The following is a 23,011-nucleotide window of genomic DNA, read 5'->3' as shown; positions in this document are numbered from 1 at the left end:
AGAAAAAGTACCTCACAAAAAAAACAACGAGTTTGTGTGTGAATTACACACAGATTTGTGTGTGAAGTACAATTCAAAGATTTGAATGTAGGAGATACTTGTCATGCCCACTGCCCAGCTTGCAGTCTCTTTCAGTGTGTGTGTGTGTGTGTGTGTGTGTGTGTGTGTGTGTGGGGGGGGGGGGGGGGGGGGGGGGTCCTGAGTGGAGACAGGTGAGCCAGAGGCAGAGCTTCAGCAGCTACATTCGATCCAAAATCTAGACATCTAGAAAAGACTCAGTCCTACCACACTCACCTTGCCAGATCATAGTGCCTGATCATTCCTTCCACTCCACTCTGGACATAGTTCTCCATCCATCACCCTGCCCTTCCTGCTCTGCAGCCTTCTTCCCATCTGTTTTCCAGTTAACTGCTTAGCTCAACAAGCCACCACCATCAGAATCACTGAGCCACTCTCCACCTGCCTCCAGCCTCCACCAGCTTGGCTCCACAAGCCACTAGCTCAATTTCACATTGCCCAGGTCACCTCTGCTCTTATTCATTTAAGATCTGTAAATAAAGTTATATTGATTCTAACTCCAGTCTCCTGCCTCTCTGTGTCTAGCTCTTGAGTTCGCCAACATAGCTATAACAGTTCTGCTATTAACGTGCAAATGGAATGTAAACTGTGCATTGCAATTTTATATTGCAAGATTTACCTAAATGTTGAAGCTGTGAAATGACTTCCAATTGACATGATCGGCTTTATTCTCACCTAGACGTGAACAGCTTGAAATGTAGGTGAAATACATGGCACCAATCACTCTAGGGAACTCTATTAAAGGAGCTGCAATATACAATCTACATGAATTGCGTGTTTAGGGTGACGCGGAAAATTCACATCGCGTTTGGTGTGAACGCGGCATTAGAACTGCAGCTTTAACCTGAACGTAATCAACACCTTCAAAAGACAGAAAGGGAGAAGATATGGCTGAGTTAGCTTTTTAATGTTCCTCTTTATTCTTGCATCAGTTAGTTGTTTTATACATTATTAATTCAATACAAGTGAACAGGGACTTCATTCTACAAAAAGGGGAGTAGCCTTCCCTTGCCCTCCTATACTTTCTACACTGTATAGGAGTAGTAGCCCAGTTATATTGTTTAGGTTGAAATGAAAGCTCCTTGTATGTGTAACGTGGGTGGCTGTAATGCGCTCTGATTTCTGCTCCTCCATAATCTACCCTGTGTCTAAGTTAAAGAATGTCCCAATTACAGCCATTTTGAGCAGAGCGGGTGACGTCTTTTGATGTAATATTACCATCCGATCCAATTAGCCCAACACATGTCAACCTCACTCAGCAGTAACGGCTAATAGTCTGAAAATCAGACTGGTCGAACCCTCTCTGTCTGTTCAAGTTTTATTTAGGTGTAAATGAGTTTTCCTGAAAACGCTTGTGTAATTTTTTCCTGCCTAGCAGTTTCTTACTGCACACAGACAAACAGTCAGTGGGAAAGCAAGAGTGCTCAATCACCAGGAGAATACCTGAAAATACGGACTAGAGGGGGCCAGACATGTAAAGCATTGTACTGTTAGCAGACAGACAGTTTAAAATAGTAAACAGATTGAATGCATTAGTGCTGGCAGCATACAGGTTTAGTTGCCAGCAGGGAGGATTTTTAGTGAATGAAGTCTACCATCTAGTGGACAAAAGACGATATACATTTTGAGAAATGTTCTAAGATAATTAAAAACCTCAGAAAGGGACCGTCTTAAACAACATACCTTATCTTAAGGCCTTACAGCATAATGCAGAGAAAAATCCAATTTACAGTACAGTAAAAAGTGATAGTATATTGTAGTTTGAGGAAGACTCACTAATGTCAATAATAATAATTCTGAAGTAGCTCCAAAGCATCACCACAGGTCAAGCGAAAAGCCCATTCCAAACAGGCAGGTTAAGAACGGGCACTGCAAAAGTAAATGTAAATTCACAAAACAAAACAAAACAACCCAATTCTTTGTGTTCATTAAAGAAATGGAGTAAGGCGTCAACATTTTTTCCCGCACAAAACAAAAAAGCAGTAAAAACTATTAATGTATGCAATACGTTTGGTAAGTTTTTCTGTTTTATTTGTTTATTTGCTTATTTATTTATTCATTTAATACTTTTTGTCAGATATGTTCCTTTTTATTGTCTTTTTTTTCATTTTCTGTCAATAATTGATAATGTGATTCTATATACAGTATATGTGTTTATCTCTGTCACTGCTGGAACACTTTGAAATGAAGGGGGGAAATAGTTGCTGAGGTGTGAATGTGCCAAAGCTCTCTTCTGTTGCATGGATCTCCACGTGACAAGTCTTACGAAAAGCCGTTTTCGACCAATCCCCTTCCACTGCCTGGAACCGGAAGTTGTAAGCCAATGGTGTTTTCCTCAGGTGAATGCGTCAAGCAGCTCTTTATACAGGCTCACGGAACAGAGCCCTCACTGCGATTAGAACTATATAATAAGGTGTGGGAAGAGGGATCCTTGCCGGTCCAGTGGAAAGAATCAATTATTGTTCCAATATGTAAACCAGGGAAAGATCCTAGTGTGGCAGAGAGTTATAGGCCTATAACTCTAACATCTCATACAGGAAAGACAATGGAGAAGATGGTTAATTAAAGATTAGTATATTATCTACAAAAAAAAGCAAGTTAAAATGTTACCAGAGCGGTTTTAGAAAAGGAAGAAGCACAATTGATCCGGCACGAAATCGGAAGGCACAAGTAAACAAAGAAAGTGTAGTGACTGTATTTTTTGACATTGAGAAGGCATATGACATGATGTGGAAAGAAGGCCTAATAATTAGATTGCTCAGAGATCAGAGAATGATTTCAGTTAGAGTAGGGAAAGGTTATTAGATTATTCAGTGGAAAATGTATAATTAGACCAGTTTTATTTTTCAATTATGATATATGAAATATTTAGTAAGGTAGACAGATGAATTTGGTTTTGCTATTTGTGGATGATGGAGCTATGTTGAAAAGGGGACGAAATGTTGATTTTATTGTTAAAAAGATGCAACAAGCTATTGAGAAGATGGAAATGTGGGCACAGGAATGGGGTTTTAGATTTTCAGTGACTAAAAAAAAATGTTGTCTGGAGAAAAATTACAAAGAGTGCAGTGTTTCAAGTATCTCTGGGTGTGGTTTGATAAGACGCTTCCATGGAACATTCATATCAGGAACATAGAAGAGAAATGTAAAAAGGTCCTAAGCATTATTAGGTGTCTGAGGGGCAGAGAGTTGGGAGCAAATAGGAATGCTCTGAAAAGTATTTATATTGCACTAGTTACTGTATATCAGCTCTTGATTATGGATTTGTCTTATATGAATCAGCACCTAAGACCATGTTAAAAAGGTTGGACACTATTCAGCACCAGGCTCTGAGGTGATGTTGTGGGGCCAAAAAGACCCCTCCATTGTCAGCCTTACAGGTGGAAATGGGAGAAATGCCTCTTGAAATGAGAAGATCACAACTAACATTAACATACTGGGCAAACTTGAGGGGACATAACAATACTCTCCCGGTTAAGAGCATACTGGAACCATGTCAGGAAAAGGAGAGAAGGAAAGTAAAATGTTTTGGCTGGACAATTGAGAAGAGGACGAAGGAATTAAGTCCCACTGTGCCACTTTCTGCAACCCCACCTTGGACTTTGAAAAAAGGAGAAGTTAACTTACACTTATTAACAAAGAAAGATAAAGGAGAAGGAATACACCTAAACCAAGTTGGTAGTTACTTAGAAGTAAAGTATCCAGAATACACCAAAATATTTACTGATGCATCAAAAACACAGGACAATAAAGTTGGAGTAGCATTCATCATACCAGAGATGGTCATTATAAGAAACAAAGGGTTAGTGATAACCTGGCAGTGTGTACGGTGGAACTGTTAGCCATAAATATAGCAGTAAACTGGATTGAGAAAGAAAAGAACCAATCAAAGTATTGATATGTTCAGATTCAAGCAGTGGCCTTGAAAGCATCCAAAATAGTCACTCAGACACAAGACAAAACATAATTTTAGAGATAGCACATACTGTATTATTAATAAAGAAAGTAGGTGAAATGAGCCACCAGAGACACCAAGGAAGATGTTATAGTATCAAGAATGAGGTTTGGTCATACAGGTCTAAACAGCACCTTTAAGATAATGACCAGGCAGATGTGACAGTTTGAATCAGCAGGAAACAGTGGAGCATATATTCTTAGTCTGTCTATACTACCAGAGACAGACACTTAAAAAGTCTATGACTCTAACACTGAATGTAGGTATATATAGCCAACCTGGCCCACACTCCTTTCCAGACGGTGGCGGTAAAGCACCGATAAGTTGTTTGCCACGCGCCATTAAACATCAGAAGAAGCAGAAGAAGCAGAAGAACAACAACAAGAACAAGGACAAGAACAACAACAACTCCCTGCGTGGTTTCAGTTCCGTTGTTTCATTTGGAAGATGAAGCACAACTCGAACGTCCCGGCTTTCCTCGCCAAGCTGTGGACGCTGGTCGAGGATGCGGACACCAATGAATTAATCTGCTGGAGTCAGGTGATGCTAAAGCAGCGCCGTTATCCCATCAGGATGCTAACGCCAAGTACACAACTAGACAGCCTTCATTTGACAAACAGTTTGTTGTTCACCGGCCCGACATCTTCGGGCCACCCAACTAGTCGTGTCAGCATACGGAACAGTTAGTATACGTCAACTGTCAGCTCTGTCTGCCAGCAAGTTTCCGAAATCCTATATCTGCGTCATGCCAGCATCACTGCTTTATTGAGATTTTGATCCCGAGTCACCGAAAAGCTCTCTCTCCCCATGTGGAGTGTATAAATGTAAAATACATCCTTCAGCCCGTTTTGACCGTCATTGCTGATTGTTTGCAGGAGGGCAACAGCTTCCGAGTGTTGGACGAGCAGCGCTTTGCGAAAGAGATTCTCCCCAAGTTCTTCAAGCACAACAACATGGCCAGTTTCATCAGGCAGCTCAACATGTGTAAGAACGCATTGTTTACCTCGTTCACACGTTTTGACACAAGTTGGTTCTTTGCAGTAGTTGTAGAGTGACCCAGAGTGTCTGCTGGGTGGAACTGTTTGATTCAGGCTCCCAGATGGCTGGTAAGTAGTAACCTGTACTTTTAGAATTAGCTTCAATGCAACTGAACTGTGATTAGCAGCCAGTTAGGCCTTGTTAGGTAATTGTTCTAGTATTGCCCCCCCCCCCCCTACACCCAAGCAGAAGCAGGGACACGACCAAGTTTGCAATCAGAAGCTGCTTCGACTATTGACAAATCTGCTGATATTTTCCCAATCCTTGTTTGTCCACAAACAGAGAAAATAAAAAGAAAAGATAGCTTGTTTGATTCAGAAAACAGTCCAAAACCTAAATGTGTTCAGTTCCCTATCATCAGGACTATGGAAAGTGTCATATCCTGACATTGTAGAAGCTGCTACTAACAAATCTTTGGCAGAACCAGGGTCGATTTCAGCGTTTTCTCTACATTCTATGCACTGTGCGACTAAAATAGTCGCACTCCGGAGCCCTGTGTACTCACACACACATCTTTAAATTCAGACTGGGTAAAAATATACATATATGCATATACTGTATACATTTAGGAGGGTGTCTTTTTGATGTTTTTTAAGTTGTTTACACCTGTGTGTTTGTGTGCATGCAGATGGATTCCGTAAGGTTATTCACATTGACACAGGCATTGTGAAACAGGAGAGAGACGGTCCAGTGGCATTTCAGCACCCCTACTTCAAACATGGACAGGACGACCTGCTGGAGAACATCAAGAGGAAGGTAGAGGCATCTTTTAGTTATTTCTCTGTCCATCAGTCAGCAGAATGCTGCCAATGACCTTAAGACTTAAAGAGGCTCCAGTAGTGCTCGACAAGCAGATATACCACAACATCTAATCATATATGTACAGTGGCAAAAAAGTGAAACCTTTATTTTTCTATTTTACTTAATCCCTTATAACACAAATCACAGCATTGTTCTCATTTGATTTAGGTTGGAAAAGGCATGTGATCCCCTTAACTAATGACATCAACTGAAACAAACTGGAGTCAGGAGATAGTAAACCTGGAATCTAGTTTATCAAACCAGACAAGAGGTGTGTTTTAGAGCTTTCAGTAGCTCTATATTTTTTTTAAAACAGGGCTCTGGACTAACTTTTTACATTGGTTGCACCGTTGCGCCTAACTTGTAGCTGCACCAGCACATAAATTAGTACCAGAAAAATTTTACCTGTGCCTTTTGGCACCGCAAGAATACACTTATTATACCCTTTCTTGACAGTTCCCATATATATATTGGTCATTTCTTAACTAGGGCTGGGTTATTGCCACTGATTTCCCAAATCAATTCAATTCCAGTTCACAAGGTTTCGATTTGATTTTTAATTAGATTCAATATCGACTCAGTTAAGGATATTTCATTGTACAATATCAATTTTGCTCGCATATGAAATCAATTCTCAGAGAATTAAAGCTGTAAACCGAACAAGTAAACCTCTTACTTGGTGCATTCTTCAGAATATTAAAGTAGGTCCGTCACACTATCAAATTTTGTTATAGATAATTTGTCCAAAAAATCATTGCGATAAATGATACTATTGCTATCATTGTGAATCATTTTAAACCACTGAATAATGCAAGTACTGCCTGTCAAAGAGCAATGAACATCCAAAATTGAAGAGACCTCAGCACCCCCCTCTTTGAAATCAAAGGTAATGAAAGTTCTTGGTTTTATTGGTTATTACCACCACTGTTATTAAATTTGTCATACACATAGTACTGTCAAATTACTGTCTGTGGATTTGTTACTACGGTGTTAACATGCACAAAATGATGATTGAAATGATAATGGCTTTATATGTGTATGTCATTATTTATTTTCAGTTTGTCTGAAAAACATGTTTGTTTTGTTATTATAGTTGTGCATGACTTATAATGTCAGGTAATTGTGTAGATTTTAGGGGTGTTGCGGTTAAGAGATAAATTGTTCAAATTAAAAAATATTTAACATAATTTTGTTTCATGTAACTCTGTACTGGCCTGTTAATAATTCATTTTCAAAAACAGAACTCAGTATTTTAGTTTTGTGGTTTGGATAGTGAAGCATCTTAATAATATGTCTGAGCAGCTTTGTTGGAGGAAAGGTCTAAAACTCCCTCTGAACTCCGCTCTGATCCTGGTTTCAGGTTATTGCTGCCAAAGGAGCTCCGACCAATTCTTAGATCCAGGGGATCCCTTACTTTTTCTGCCAGCACTGTGAATGTTTAATTTGTGTGTTCAACAAAGACACAAAAGATTTTACACGTTTGTGTAATAAATGTTGAAATGTTTCTTTGTACTTGGATTGAAATCAGATAACATCTTTTCAACAATTAAATCTTGGTTATTCAATAGGGTTTACCTCATTTCTCTAACCACAATATGCTCATTTTCAATTACATCAAACATTGTTCCACAAAAAGTAAAGTGATGAGTCATTGTCAGGTTCACCTTTCCACATTCAGGGTAAAGCTAGGTACAGTACCAACTGACAGACGGGTTATGGGGTTTTGGGGGCAGAGAATCCATCACACAGCTCCACAATGAAGCAACGACCCAAAACACTCATAACACTTATGTTATGATAAGCGTAAAAAAAAGGACAAAGTCGTGCTATGGAGGGTTACTGCAAATTAGGTAATCAATGTATAAAGTTTTTTTTTTTTTTCTAAGTTTTTAGAGTTAGGACAAAGAAAGTAATTTTAGACTAATTGCTCGACAAGATAGAGAACATCAACCCCTCTCCCTTTTCTCATTTGCATGTCTTGTGCAGAACTCATTATATAAAATCACAATCACCTTTTCTGCTGCTAGTGTTGAGATACTGTAAACCTAAGACTTGATTGTGTTTTTAGGTTTCTAATGCTCGGCCAGAGGACAATAAGATTCGACAGGATGACCTGACAAAAATCTTGGAGAGTGTCCACAATGTTCACAGCAAACAGGAGAACATCGATGCCAGGCTGGCAACACTCAAGAGGTATGTGTAAAGCTATGTGCAAAAACAATATCTAATGAAAACGACCAACACATAGCCAACCACCCTAGAGCATTTAGAGAATTCCGTCATTTTAGAAGGAACTTAAGGACGATTTATGGGTTTGGTGGCTGTGAGGGTCCGTCTGTTATATATTTAATTGTTTCCCCAAGATCAAGTCCATCTGGATATCTTTGCAGACGGTCAGCACTACAGGCCTGCTGACTGTGAATTACTGTATTCCAGGTCCTTTTCTTGTTAATAATTGTTTTCTCTTTTTTGTTCCTTTTTCACCGTGTTGAAAAACGTCCTGTTTTCATGCATGTGTGGAACATCAGTGTTTTCCGCTATGTATTGCTGCAAAATTATAGAGATAGTTCACCAAAAAAAATGTATTTACTCATTATCTACTCACCACTATGCCAATGGAGAGGTGGGTGAAGTGTTTGAGTCAAAAAAACACTTTTGGAGTTTCAGGGGTAAACAGCGAAGTAACGGGTGGCCACTTTTTCAGACGTAATAAAACAACAGAGAAAAAACATAGCATGCCTCCATACTGCTCGTGCGGTGTAACATTCAAATTCAACTCGAAAAGGCGTCATTTACACTGGGTTTTAAGCCCATGTTGTAATGATGGCATTAGCCTCTCATTACTCTATTTCTCACACACACACACACACACAAATTCTTGCTCGCTCCAGGTATTTCGCGTGATGGCCTACACGATGATGTTTTAAAATATAAATATAAAAAAATTAATTGGGGGCATATCTGCAAAATGCAACTAAATGGTCTATAGCCCCATAATATGATCTCTTCTTCCAGTTCCTGTCAGCACTCGTGCTGCAGCATTTTGGATCAACTGGAGGCTTTTCACAGTTTTACTGGGACATCCTGATGATAAAGGCTGTCCTTTTTTATGTGTGATTCAAATAATATGTCCTGGTCACACACAGTGTTAAAGTCTTTCTTAAAAAAACCTTTCTGTTGAAATGTCAGAAACAACTTCCCACATTATCACATTGTATGTAAAGAAAAATAAGTAAGAAGACACAGGAGAAATCAATCAATCAATCAATCAAATTTTATTTGTATAGCCCATATTCACAAATCACAATTTGTCTCATAGGGCTTTAACAAGGTGTGACATCCTCTGCCCTTGGCAGGAAGGTTGGTTGTGCAGTAGATTATCTGTAAGTGAAACTTGTTTTGTTGTTTAGGGAGAATGAAGCTCTCTGGAGGGAGATCTCAGATCTGAGACAGAAACATGCCCACCAACAACAGCTCATTAAAAAGGTGAGCACTATACTGGACCATCAGTTTACACTATCTGAAGCTGTTTTCACATACAATACATCCCTTCTGTGAGCTCTATCGCATTCATTTGCACAACTCCATATTTCTGAGGACAATTTGATTGCAGTTCATAGTACATTAGTTAATCATTCATCCATTCAAGAGAATAGATATCTAAACAGATTTCAGTTTTTATTAGTACTATTCATATTCTGCCCATGCTAGCTTGAGTCATCATCAGCAGTCCTGAGTGGTGCACCTTTACCAGGAGAATCATTTTTGAATATATGCTGTAATTATTTCAGTGGGTAAACGGAATCAAATGTTTTTGTTAAGTAGCCTCATCACTCTTATGTACTGATAAACCCTGTATTTACATATTATCGGCAGTCAAGCAATTAAAACAGTTGGTTGAGTAAATTTGTAATTTAACATAAACTTGAATGAAATAGCCTTTTAGCTAATTTGTTTTTATGCTATCTTCCTGTGGCAAAAAGCACATATGGTATGTCCAAAATTTCAATATCGGGAAATTTGAGACTGAAAAATACTGGAAAGGAGGAGTTTTGCAACACATTGGAGATCAAATAGGTTGCCATAGGAATGAATATCTTTCTGGTCCACGTATGGACACAGAGCTAAGTGGAACTGAGGCACTAGCGTCTGTGCTGTAAATCTATCAGCATTTTCTGTTGTATCTCATAATATTTTTATTTTTTTTCAGCTGATACATTTCATCGTCACATTAGTACAGAACAACCACATCCTGAATTTAAAGCGTAAGAGGTGAGTTCATCCTTCAACTGGGATCATAGTTAGAGCACTGGTCCTACAAACACGGTGCCTGCAGCTGTTAAAGAGGCACAGATGACATGATTAGTGAGTCGTGAATGACCCACTGAATGAGGTGCCTCATGAAATGCAAAGAGCTGGCGATTGTGCAGTATGTTTCTGTAAACTGACTGTCTTGTGGTGGTCGAACATGTCATGGTTACATTTGGAATAACTGCTGATTCACTCCCACTACCTACCCCACTGTTGATGGGTTGTTTTCACACTGCTCATTTTCAGATACACTTTAAATTTAGCTCTACACAGTAACAATGGGATATTATCTGTTTCATAACTTTTCCCAGTCAGTGGTGTAACTGTTTATGGCATCTCAGAATGTGAATTTATTTCATGTCTTCAAATTGTTGTGTAAATATAGTGATTTTCTTTTTCCAGTCAATCTGTAATGATCAGTGTTTTTGATTAACTGATCATGCATGATAAAGATACAATGAAACCCAATCTCTATGTTTAAAGATTAATCAGCAGAACATTTAAATTTTTGTTTGAATGACATGCATGATTTTTCTAATTTAAATTACCATGATATCTTTCTCAATAACACACGTAAATCAACTAACCATTTCAGCACTCTCATAATGTGAACTTTGATAATGTGTCACGGTCTTGTCAACAGGCCAATTCTTATTAACAGCAATGGAAAGAAGCCCAAATATATTCATCAGATCTATGATGACAAAGTGTGTGTGGAACAGGTCAGTAAATAACAGAACCTCGTGATACAAACATGGGAGGTATTGCTTATAATGATAACTTATGAATCAATGTATTTTTCATATCGATCATTTATAAAATTTTACTTTTCAAGCCTTTGTGGCTATTTTTGTTTTTAAATACATCATGTTGAATATATGATGTGTTCTTTGTGTCCCGTATAGCCATCTGTCAACAGTCTGAATGGTGTGAAGGGCTCTGAGATATCGGATGATGTTATCATCTGTGACTTGACTGAGAATGATGCAGAGGTGATGGCGGAGATCACAGAGGGGTCACCTACAGCCTATGAGGAAGGGTAAGACAAGTAACATTTAACTTCTAAAGTGACATTCACATTATTCTACTGCTTTCAAATGCCTTCTCATAGATGATGTGGTAACTGGTAACAGCTGCAAAACAAATAGTATCTGATTTGCAGCAGTGCAAATGCTGACAACACACTGAATATGTCATGATTTATTTTACTACAAACTGCTTGCATAGTGACAGAAGATTAATTCCACTAATAAATGCAACTGAGCCCCATGAAAAATACTTAACTGAGGATTTTACAAACAGTTCCAAAAATATAAATATGGTTTAAATTTTTGCACAAACTCATTGATTTATGGCACAATTTGCACCGGGCTCTATCACATCTGAAACTAGTGGCACTCCCTGAATAGTTTTACAACCATGGGTCAACATTGTTATGAAAAATCCTACAAGCAGCAAACATCAAATGATAGTACAGTGAAACAAAAAAATAGCAGTGTGTCTCCTCGAGGTTTAAACTCAATAATGATGATGATGTTGATAATAATAATGATAATAATGTATGTATATATACTGCTGATCAGTCTTTAGTATGTGAGCCATTTGTTTTCCATTTCTGTATTTAACAAAAGTCACGTATGCATTATTTTATGCCCTCATGCAAATACATTGTGCGTTTTATTTTTTAATAATTTCAAAGGAAAGAATATAATATTATGCAGGTGGAGGAGCTTAGTATAATGACACACCTGTTAATCCGTGTTTTTTTTACATAGTTAAACATATGGATATTTGAGGTTAATTTGAGAGATTAAGGTATTATAAATAATCAAATAAAACTAAATAATTGTCTTTTGATTGAAAATGTCATGATTTATAAAATGTAATTAAGTGGAAAGCAATTTATTGTGAGGAAAAAGGTTGGATGCCCCAACATTCATTACTATTTCAAATGCCAAAAATTAGATTCAGGTGCACCCTATCAAGTGCAAATGATTAGAACATTGTTACAGATCATTTTGGAGGAACATTTTGTTCGCTCTTGATTGCTGAAGTGAGTGGTATCACCATGGTAAGATTCAAAGAGCTCTCTGAGGCCTGTAGACTCTACATGACTCTGGGTAGTGATATAAATAGTTTTAAAAAGAATTTCATATCAGCCATCCCACTGTCTGGGAAGTAATTACAAGTGGAGAACATTTAAAGCAGGTTAGGCCATCCTAGAAAATTCAGCCAAAGAGTAGACGGCAGGATGCTTTAAGAAGTTTCCAACAAAAATCCTTAAATGTCATCACAGTTGTCAAATTACATAAATCTACAATCAGTGACGGCACAAGTTTGATTTTCATGAGTGGGGTGCAAGGGGGAAACCCTTCCTGACAAAATAACATAAGGGTAAGAATGAATTTTGCCTGAGAACACTTGGACAAAGACCAGGTGGCCTCATTTATAGACGTGTGTTACGCACAAAATGGGGTACGAAAAATGCATACGCCACTTTCCATGCAGAAGTTGGGATCTATAAAAACAAACTTGATGGGAGAATGTGTACAACTGTAAGCGAACTCTGGCTTATGCACACAAACATTTTTGAGAAGATAAAGAGGCAACACAGACATGGGGTAGTGAATTGAAACCATATTATAAATCGATTTAAAGAGAAGTTGTATGCCAACTCAAAGCAATTACACCAGATACCATTAAATGGCATTATAGAGTTACACAACTGAGTGTTTAATAGTTTTTAATAATATATAACACTGTGTGCATGTACAACTTTTTGATAGTTTTTGTATAAATTCGCTGCAGTGAATATGACTGCTGTCAGGTGCACAGAGTGCAGAATGGAGACCACATAAATAAATGCAATGCTCAAAAAAATGAAGGGAACACTTAATCATCACAGTATAAAACCAAGTCAGTTAAACTTCAGGGATATCACAATGTCCATTTAGGATGCACAAGTGATTTTGAATCCATTTCACCTTCTTTGGTGCAAGGGAATAGTTTTACATGTGCTGGCCACAGACAGCTGCTCTCTCCTTGTCCTTCCTGACTGATTCTTCTCTAGTTTTATGATCTGCTAGTGTCCTTGTCACTACTGTTAGCATGAGGCGGTATCTGCAGACCAATCAGGTTGCACAGGTAGCCCAGCTCCTCCAGGATGGCACATCCATGCATCCGGTCACAAGAAGGTTTGCTGTGTCTCCCAGCACAGTCTCAAGAGCATAGAGGAGATACAAGGAGACCGGCTGTTACACGAGGAGAGCTGGACGGGGCCGTAGAAGGGCATCAACCCAGCAGCAGGACCGGCATCTGCTCCTCTGTGCGAGGAGGAACAGGAGGAGCACTGCCAGAGCCCGACAAAATAACCTCCAGCAGGCTACTGGTGTGCATGTTTCTGACCAAACTGTCCAGAAACAGACTCCATGAGGGTGGCATGAGGGCCCAACGTCCTCTAGTGGGACCTGTGCTCACAGCCGAGCACCGTGCTGCTTGATTGGCAATCGCAAGAGAATGCCAGAATTGGACGGTCCGCCACTGGCGCCCCGTTCTCTTCACAGATGAGAGAAGGTTCACACTGAGCACATTTAATGAGCCATTCGCAGTTTCACTGTACCAGCCGTGTGTACTTAGACTTGCATGGCTTAATCTTTGAGACAAGCATATGCTACTGGCAGGATCAACCAGGTAGCCCTCTCTGCGCTGAGACCACAGTGAACCCACTGTGATCGCGCTCTGGGGGTGAGTGCGGGGGAATGTAACAGGCGTAAAATAGTCTGGACACACCGTGGTGCACGTTATGCTGCCTCTAACATTATCCAGCAGGACCAGTTCAGCGGTGGGTCAGTGATGGTCTGGGGAGGCATATCCTTGGAGGGTCGCACAGACCTCCATGTCGTAGCCAACAGCCTGACTGCTGTTAGGTACCGGGATGAAATCCTCAGCGTGATTGTCAGACTTTATGCTTGTGCAGTGGGACCTGGGTTCCTCCTGGGGCAGGACAATGTGGCAGGACTCATGTGGCCAGAGTGTGTAGGCAGTTCCTGGATGATGAAGGCATTGATGCCATTGACTGGCCCTCACATTCCCCTGACCTAAATCCAACGCCGCCAAATTACGCCACAGACTGTCCAGGAGCTTAATGGTGCCCTGATCCAGGTCTGGGAGGAGATCACTCAGGACACCATCTGCCATCTCATCAGTAGCGTGCCCAGACGTTGTCGGGAGTGCATACAGACAAGCATAGGCCATACACACTACTGAGTTGCATCATTTGAGTTGCCATGATGAAATTCACGCAAGTTGGATCAGCCTGTGATGCAATTTTTTACTCCGATTTTCGGTGTGGTTTTGATGATTTTGGTTTCCATTGACCATTGTTGTGTCATTTTTTTCTCAACAAATTATACATGTGCACCAGTAAAGATTTTCAACTTTCAATAATTTGTTCATCAAGGTCTGAGGTGTGATTTAGGTGTTCTTTAATATTTTTGAGCAGTGTATATTGTGTTCACCTGTAATATTTCCATTTCCACATAATAATAATAATTTAGCAAACATTGGTGATTCTCCTCAGAAAACACTTTAGGTTTTAGATTTTTTTCTTTAAATATTGCTTTTTCAATTCAGGCACTGTCCTCTCTGTCACCCTCACTGCATTAATCTCAGCTGCAACACCTTGCCAGTCGTTGCATTTTCATTTGTAAGTGATACCACTGCTGTGGCAACCAAGCAATGTGTCACTCATGAGCACCTCGACTTAGGAGCCAGAAAAGTCGGTCGTCTCCTTGTATGATTCCACCATTCGCCATAAAAATCATAGATCAGCAGGGTCATTACTATCATTCAGCATTCACAAGGTACTTTCATTGACTATTTATGCTTGAATGTGGGCATGTAGAGGGTGGGATATGAGGCAGATTCACATGTGCATGTTTCCAGGTGTTACGGCCACATCCTCAAAAATTTAGTTTGGCTCAACCTAGTGACCGCAACATACAAGAGTCACGGTTAAAACAAATCATAAAGTAACTAAATAAAGAAACAAATAATGTTAAAATAATCTGTGGGAGTGTGGAGGCCTGGCCAAAAAGAACAGAGAAATTGGAAGATCTGGTCCAACCACACATTGGGCCATCTAACCCAGATAGTGAAAGTGAACCATGCAACATGACGTGACCCAAAACATTCCAGTAACTCTGGTAAAGTTCAGGTATGGCCAAGTGGAAACCCAGATCTTAGTCCTATTGCGACCATTGGGTGATTTGAAAGGGGATGTTCATGCAAGAAACCAATAAAACATTACACAGCTGAAAAAAATCTAGAGTTGGGTAAAATTTGATGTCAGAGACAAGTAGACAGTTATTGGAAACATTGTGATTATTACAGACAAAAGGGGAAATACTAGCTATTAGGGCATAGTGTCAAGGGTGGTGTCACAAGTAATAAGAAAGTGAATTTGTTGTTACATCATGCTATTACATCACCTTTCTCTATAGATATAATTTGAAAAACATCTAATATTCACATGTTGATATTTCTTAATATATAACTGAATATTGAATTGGGTATCCTAATTTTTTCACATGACAGTACTTGTCAGGAGTGTCTCAGTTAATGACATGCTGTTTGAAACTACCCTCCCCAGTGATGTAGAAATCGTGGAAGTAGAGCTGGACAGCTGTGCAGCGGAGACGGAGGTGAGCACCACCTGCACAGACAACAAACAGACAGAGGCTGGTGTGCCAGCATCTTCAGAGGATGCCCAGAGGAGCAGCATGTTAGACAGCAGTTGCCCAACCAGCAGCGCCCTGCAGCTCAATAAACCCTCAGGCCTCAGTCTGGAGGACCCCTTCAAGATGATGGACTCCATACTGAATGAAAACGGAGCTATATCACAGAACATCAACCTGCTTGGCAAGTACGTGGCAACCTGTTCTTTATATAAGTAAATTATTTTCCCTTTTTTTCAAGAGCTGGTTATTCCATATCAGGGCCATTCAAATTCAGTAGCAATTGAGCCATAGGATAACAGAATGTCGGACAACTAATGGCTACAAATAACTAATTAGTAGATTTTTTTGGCTTGTTTTTCGCTGCAAAACAGAACTGAAGATGTTGGCCCTCCATGTTTGATTTTCTTCTGAAGTCTAGTTTAATCATGCAAGTTTTCCCCACTCCAGTTCAGTAGTTGGCGGTACGGCACTGAAAAGTTAGTTTCCAACTGCAATAACAATACTAAAGACTCATGCGAGTTTCTGTGATATTCCAAGTCTCTGGATTTGCCACTGTGAAATTGTTTCCTACAAATGGCAAGTGTGTGGTCTTACGTTGTGGCTAAATCGTCTTGTGTTTGTACTCTGGTGATTATAAGATTACAAATCTGGTAAATCTGTCATTTAAGTCTGTGGCCTCCCAATTTTTTATAATTGGTTAAGAGTTGAAAATCCTCTAGTGCACCAGGCTTAAGTGGGTCATGGTAACATGGTAGGGATGTTCCAGAAATCTGTGAGGCTGTTGTTTGGAACTTATAGTATGATCTGCACACCCTCTGTCGGGAAAGGAAACATTTCACCAATGTATGATATACCAATCTGTAAAGAATGTTCCCCGGGTTATTTCATTCAGGCCCACCTTGTGAGGATTATTTTTAATACTTTAATATTATGTGCTGGCACGTGCACACATAGACATCAAAGGGGGCTTGAGCTTAAATTTAATTTATATTCCTGTTTGCACAGGAAGGAGAAGGAGTGCCAGGAAACACCCAAGAGTAGCAAATCTCTAAATGAATGGTTAAAAACAAGTACCAGCAGCAACACAGAAGAGAGAATAGATGATTCAGATGTTGAAAGTGTTACACCTTAGAGAGCAGTAGAGATCTCACAAGCAACAACTGAGAGACGGGAGGAGGCTTTAGAGGCCACACCTCAGGAAGAGACCAAAGATGATCAGGAAATCACTGTCAGCGTTGAAGAGGAAGAGGCCACAGGAGTGGAAATGGTGGATAATGTTGCGTTTGAGGAAGTCATAGAAGAAGGTGAGGTTGAGAAAACTGAGTATTGTTGAAGAAAAATTGCATCCTTAAAGTATCCAACAGATCCCACCCACAACCAAGCTTTTGATCTCAAGTGTGATGCCAGCTATGTGAAAATGTGTGTTGATAGAGGACCATGCATACCTGTCCTTAGATTTCCCCAAAATACTGAAGGCCGATCATTCAAAAAGAAGTGGAATGAAAATAAGCCATGGTTGGAGTATTAGCCCGACAGTAAGGACAGTATGTGCTGCTTCAGTTGTCGGCTTTTTCTTAATGAATAAAGGTACAGTAACAGTGCTTGGAGAGTCGCTGTGGTAAACAACTGGTAAAAGGGACTTAAAAATGCAGGAGCATGCAGACTCAGAGGCCCTCTTTACAAGCCTGGTGCGATGGAACACATACAAAAAGAGTGCTTTACAAGCAGCTTTTAAAGTATCAGATGGTCAAGGCAAGGCAATAAGAGAGCGAAAAAACCAAGAAACTGAAATTTTGACCTGATTAAGTGACATCATTTTATATCTTGCACGACAAGGGAAGTCTTTCAATGGTGATGGCGAGTCTGCCACAAGCTCAAACCAGGGCAACTTTCTTGAGCCAGTATGACAGTGTACTCAGGCTACATTTGGATAATGACCAGAAAAAGGGTAAGAAGAGGTGTCATGTTTCACTCCTCTCAAACAGAACACAAAATGATTTCATAAAAGCTCTGGCCCCATTCACAAAAAGAGAAATAAGGAAAGAAATAAAGGTGGCCAATATATTTTCAGTACTATTAGATGAAACCACTGATGTATCTCATTGCGAGCAGGTCTCTTTTGTCGTGCGTGATGTGTTTGAAATGGAAGTCAACGAGCGCTTCCTCCATGTCTTCAATGTCTAAAAAAACAACAGATGAGGAGATGGAGAAAACACTTCCTGACTTGCTAAAGAACAATGGCCTACAGATCCGAAGCGTGTGGTCAAGGCTGTGATGGTGCTGCCAATATGAGTGGTCAATACACAGGACTGCAGTGAACAATACTGCAACACAATGACAAGGCTCTGTATGTGCATTGCCAAGCCCACTGCTTAAATTTGATATTGGCAAAATCAATACATAATTATGAGAGGTTCCCTTATTGTCACTTGAGCCCCTGCCCCGCAAAATGTCTGTGCATGTCCCTGATTACGTGTTAGTAATGGAGCATTGTGTGTCTGTGTGTGTGTTGTCAGGATGGAGCTGATGGACTATCTGGACAGTATTGACTGCACTCTGGAGGATTTCCAGTCCATGCTATATGGAAAGCAATTTGGCATTGATTTTGATGCCATAGAGGTAAAATGAAATCCCATTCACACAAAAACATTAAGATGGTCAATACCTCCTTATACAATTGTTCTGACAATTTTCACATATTTACTGCTCTAAAGATAGCACTGTTGTAGAAAGTGTGAAACTTGCAGGGCTTTCCACAAGTATATAGAGAAGCTAGCAAGGGGAGTCCGGAGAAATAATTTGGCCAAATGTGGGGCCTTTGGTACATTCTAATGCAACTATTTCTTCATATACACTGACTGATATTGATTATTTTTTAGTTTTATTATTTTGTTCACCTGATAACATATAGTCAATAAAAAAAAGTATTAGAAATTAAGGAAAAGTGGAAAGGGAGGACACTCTGACAGGATACTCCGACATGGTAAAATGTGACAGAGGCAGGATGTCATCTATTAATTCTGCTGCGGAGATCACGTGATTTTGGTTAAAGCACATTGACACTGGTATCGACTCTTATCACTGCAAACTCTCTTGACATATTCGTCGATGTCACTCGTGTGTGGCTCCGCTTTTTCACCGAGAGATATTTGTTTGGTTTTTTATTCTTTTTCTTTTTTGCATCTGTTTGCGTGATAAAAGCGTCTTCATTCCCCCCACTCGCTTGCCATGAATCCAGCGGGCGATACCCTGCTGTGCCCTCACTTTGGATTTTGCGGAATTTCTGTCGAGTGGTATTCAAACGGAAAGGGGTGTATTTTAAGTGTGTAGCCTTTTGTAATGGTTGAGGTTTTACAAAGGAAAGAAACTTCAATGGAAACAATACAAAAGTCAACCCATCACAATATGCACATAATTTACACATATTTAGAGCAGGAGTCCAGGGGAGCATATGTACTCCAAGTCATACAAGTAAGAAAGAGACTTTTGTAGAAAAACACTTCTCTCATTGTATTTATAGTGGAGCTGCCTGAGAATAGTACAGACTGCACATGTAGACATGTCACTATTGTTGTGTCTATAACAGACTAGAAAAAAAAAGTAAACCTGTCATTTATATCTACATTTTTGAAAATTAGTCTGTAATTTTGGGGGGTTTTGAAGCTGTTATGTGTTTGTAGGAGACTGTGCCCTCCAAAGAGAACACTGCACAGCTGAACAGAGGCAGGACAGAAGAAGAAAACACCGGTAAGTTGAGAATACTTGCACATTCACAGCCTAACCTCCACTGACATACAGTGGCATTAGAAAGTGTTCACTCTTTGCACACTTCATTGTGCTGTAGGTTTCATTTTCAATGAAGAAAATCTACACTAAATAATCCATAGTGATAATTTTACAGACAGCCAATGCAGAGAAGCTAAGGCTGGAGTATTGGATCTCTTCTTCTAGTTCCTGTCAGCACTCATGCTGCAGCATTTTCTGACCAGCTGGAGGCTTTTCACAGACTTACTAGGACATCCCGATAATAAAGAATTACAATAATGCTGTTTAGAGGTAACAAAAGCATGGACCAGTTTCTCAGCATCCATTTGAGACAGGAGGTTTCTGATTTTCATGATAATCCGCAGGTGAAAGAAGGCTGTCCTAGAGACTTGTTTTATGTCTGAGTCAATTGACACACTCCAAACATAATTCCAAATAATGTTTCTATGAAGTTCATTGACTTCAGTTTTGTCTGAATTTAGATGTAAAGTGTTATGAGTCATCCAGGCTTTAATGTCTTAAAGACATTCCTGAAGTTTAACTAAGTGATTCAGGCCTCACAGGTAATTACAGCTGGGTGTAATCTGTGCAACAATGGAAATGTTGCAGTGTCATGGCAATTACTTTTATTAGAGGAAATACACTAGTCATACCAGAACACATAGCAGGCACGCTCTCTGTGTGAGCAACAGACGCCAGTGAGACACAGCAGTGCAGCGACCCAGTCGTCACGTGCTGCACAGGCAGCCAGACGTTACCCTACTGTAGCCCAATAGTCCAGAATGTTGGCCCAGATGCATGACAGATACATTCATAAATTACATTAGGCACCAGTTTATTGTACTTTTTATATCAGTGAAAGATTTTAAGAAGACAATCTGTGTGTTAGTTACTGTTCCACCATGATCCCTCACTTCATTGTGTTAGGTTGAGTTGAGGTGTGGAGACAGTGAAGATACATCAATTTCATCCTCCTCAGAGCTTTCAGTGAGCCCTGTAAGCTGAATGGAAGCAGCATGTGTCCACACAATTATTCCGCTGTGTCCATCAGTTTGTTGGCCATCCGCAGTGTGTTACATCAGCACAAAGTGTAATGTGTAGTTCTCTTTACAACAAATGAAAATTGTTGCGTGATTACAGTCAGGCAAATGGTGATTATCGATTATGATTTTCGATTTTTGACCATTTGTTTTTGTTCAGATATGCAGTTAATCCAGTACACCTCCTGCCCCCTGCTGGCCATCCTTGATGGCTGCACCCCTCCTCCAGAGTTGGACCCAGGCACCAGTGGCAGCAGCAGCAGCTCCTCTGATTTCTCCATCACTCACCTTCAGCCCTCCTCCAGCTCCAGTGCTTCTGTGGAGGCTGGTCCCCCCTCAGAGCTGCTGGACACCAGCCTGGAGTCCAAACAGCCAGTCCGCAACTCTTTTGTCCGCCTGGAGCCTCTGACAGAAGCGGAGGCCAGCGAGGACACACTCTTTTACCTGTGTGAACTGACTCCTGTTGGATTGGAGGTCGACTCCACCCAGCTGGACAGAGTGTGAGCAGACACTGATGCCAGTCACACTGATATTGGTTCACTGTCTGTGCCCCTTCCATCTTCCAGATAATGCTGACATTGTGTGATAATATTCCTCACCTCTCTGGCATGACGTGTGTGTTTTCGTTGAGAAGCAGTAACCAAAGGGAAGGCAACACTAGGCTAGTGTAAGAACAACTGCAGTTTGTACCATGTTACACATTTTTACATGCAAGACTAGAGTTTGAGAGAAATTTTCACATACATTAATAGTTTAAGAACCTCTGGAAAGTTATCCTTTTACCCCTAACAGATATGATTTGTATCACTCAGTCAAAACAGAAGACATGTATGAAGGATAAATGTGTATTAAGTTCTTAAAAGATAAAAGGTGGAGATAAAAGGTCTCCTAATATCCTTAGGTCACCATTTTAACGTCTGTGTCAGCAATATTCCAGCTAATTGTTGTCTGCAAATCCATGGTAACATCTGGACCCATTGACAGCACTATAGTTTCAATTATATCTCCCATCAAGCATGATGGGAATTGTAGAAACCTCTCGAATCTCTAATTAAAAACATTACAAAACCATGAAATGTAGCTTTGTTCTATATAGTCATTACAATGGTATATGGTCTCAGAACAGCCACACTGGAAGGTGGAGTGAGAAGCCAGCCATCATTTTAAGGAGGAGGGGGGGGGGGGTGAATCTTGGGTGAATGTTTCAGAAGGTTACTGAACTGGTTGGACACAGACCTCCTTAATCCAACATCCTAAGAGTGTGTGGGAAGCTGTGCAACCTTCCAACAAGCCTTTTAGAAGCAGAGTAAACTATGCTCCAGGTTCAGAACATTCCATTTATCAGCTTCTTGCATCCCTGGAACACATTCACTCTTGTCTCTCTATTCGGAAACAGCCATTTGTGTAAACAAGTTTGAATTGTCATATAAACTGCCCTGAACAATATATACTTTTACCGACATGCAAATCAAATAGATTTTTGAGATGCCCTTCATATACTGAGAATAAATCCTGTATATCAACATGTTGAGCAACTGTTACAGCTCCTGAAATAGATTGAGATCTGGGCAGAAACAGGAATCTGAAGATAAATAAACTTTCCTGTCTGGAAATGAAACCTGCTTCTTTTTGATGGTTCCAGTACTCTATTTTTACAACTGTTTTCTTCAAAGCAAGGTCTCGGATGTAAAACAAATAAAAAAGGAGACCATAGTGTTTGTTCAGGCAGGTCTCAAAGTCAAGCTCAGCCGCAATCCAGTATGTCAGCTGACAGCAGCAGTTCTCTGTGCCAGCCCACATCAGCTGATTGCTAAGCTGATTCCCTCCTATGCATTAAATTGGCAAAGGTCAAATTGCATTGTTATTGATGGCTGCTGTGTTCTGTGCCAGGGTCCTTAAAGGGATAGTTCACTGAAAAATGAAAATTCACTCATTATCTACTCACCACTATGTCGATGGAGGGGTGGGTGAAGTTTTTGAGTCCACAAAACTCTTGTGGAGTTTCAAGGGTAGACTTAATTGCAGCAGAATCCAATACAATTGGAGTCAATTGTGTTCTCCTCTTCAGACGTAATCTAATAAAACCTGATCAACCTGTGGTGGGCCTGCCTTAGAAGAGGGTGCCTTGTGATTAAAAGGCCAAAACACCTGATGACGCTAAGGTACACAACTGAAGATGTGTCCCTAATATCCGCTAAAATCTATGGTAGTTGGAAACTTAAATTGTGCAGAAGAGCTTCCAACGTACAAGGGATATGTTAGGTGGGGGAAGCGAGCCGAGCAGT

At 40.1% G+C, this 23,011-nt stretch overlaps 1 protein-coding gene across 1 annotated transcript; it reads left to right on the top strand.

Annotated features, from left to right (window-relative positions):
• Positions 1 to 4,327: 4,327 nt before the first annotated feature.
• hsf2 (heat shock transcription factor 2) lies at positions 4,328 to 22,227 on the top strand. Its single transcript, XM_034580466.1, has 12 exons — positions 4,328 to 4,573; positions 4,909 to 5,017; positions 5,700 to 5,827; positions 7,941 to 8,065; positions 9,283 to 9,358; positions 10,083 to 10,144; positions 10,827 to 10,905; positions 11,089 to 11,222; positions 15,834 to 16,106; positions 18,438 to 18,540; positions 19,602 to 19,668; positions 20,887 to 22,227. The coding sequence occupies exons 1-12, from the start codon at positions 4,481 to 4,483 to the stop codon at positions 21,228 to 21,230; spliced, it is 1,593 nt and encodes a 530-aa protein (XP_034436357.1). The 5' UTR covers positions 4,328 to 4,480; the 3' UTR covers positions 21,231 to 22,227.
• The last annotated feature ends 784 nt before the right edge of the window (positions 22,228 to 23,011 follow it).

This window comes from Hippoglossus hippoglossus, chromosome 24 (genome assembly GCF_009819705.1).
Source record: "Hippoglossus hippoglossus isolate fHipHip1 chromosome 24, fHipHip1.pri, whole genome shotgun sequence".
NCBI lineage: Eukaryota > Metazoa > Chordata > Actinopteri > Pleuronectiformes > Pleuronectidae > Hippoglossus > Hippoglossus hippoglossus.
The sequence above is the reverse complement of the archived record's forward strand: the minus strand, read 5'-3'. Positions and strand labels throughout refer to the sequence as shown.

Bases quoted from the DNA above. Each gene is read 5' to 3' on its own strand.
- hsf2 (XM_034580466.1), top strand. From the start codon at position 4,481: ATGAAGCACAACTCGAACGTCCCGGCTTTCCTCGCCAAGCTGTGGACG. The intron at 4,574-4,908 runs GTGATGCTAAAG...GATTGTTTGCAG, and splicing joins AATTAATCTGCTGGAGTCAG to GAGGGCAACAGCTTCCGAGT. The intron at 19,669-20,886 runs GTAAGTTGAGAA...GTTTTTGTTCAG, and splicing joins GACAGAAGAAGAAAACACCG to ATATGCAGTTAATCCAGTAC.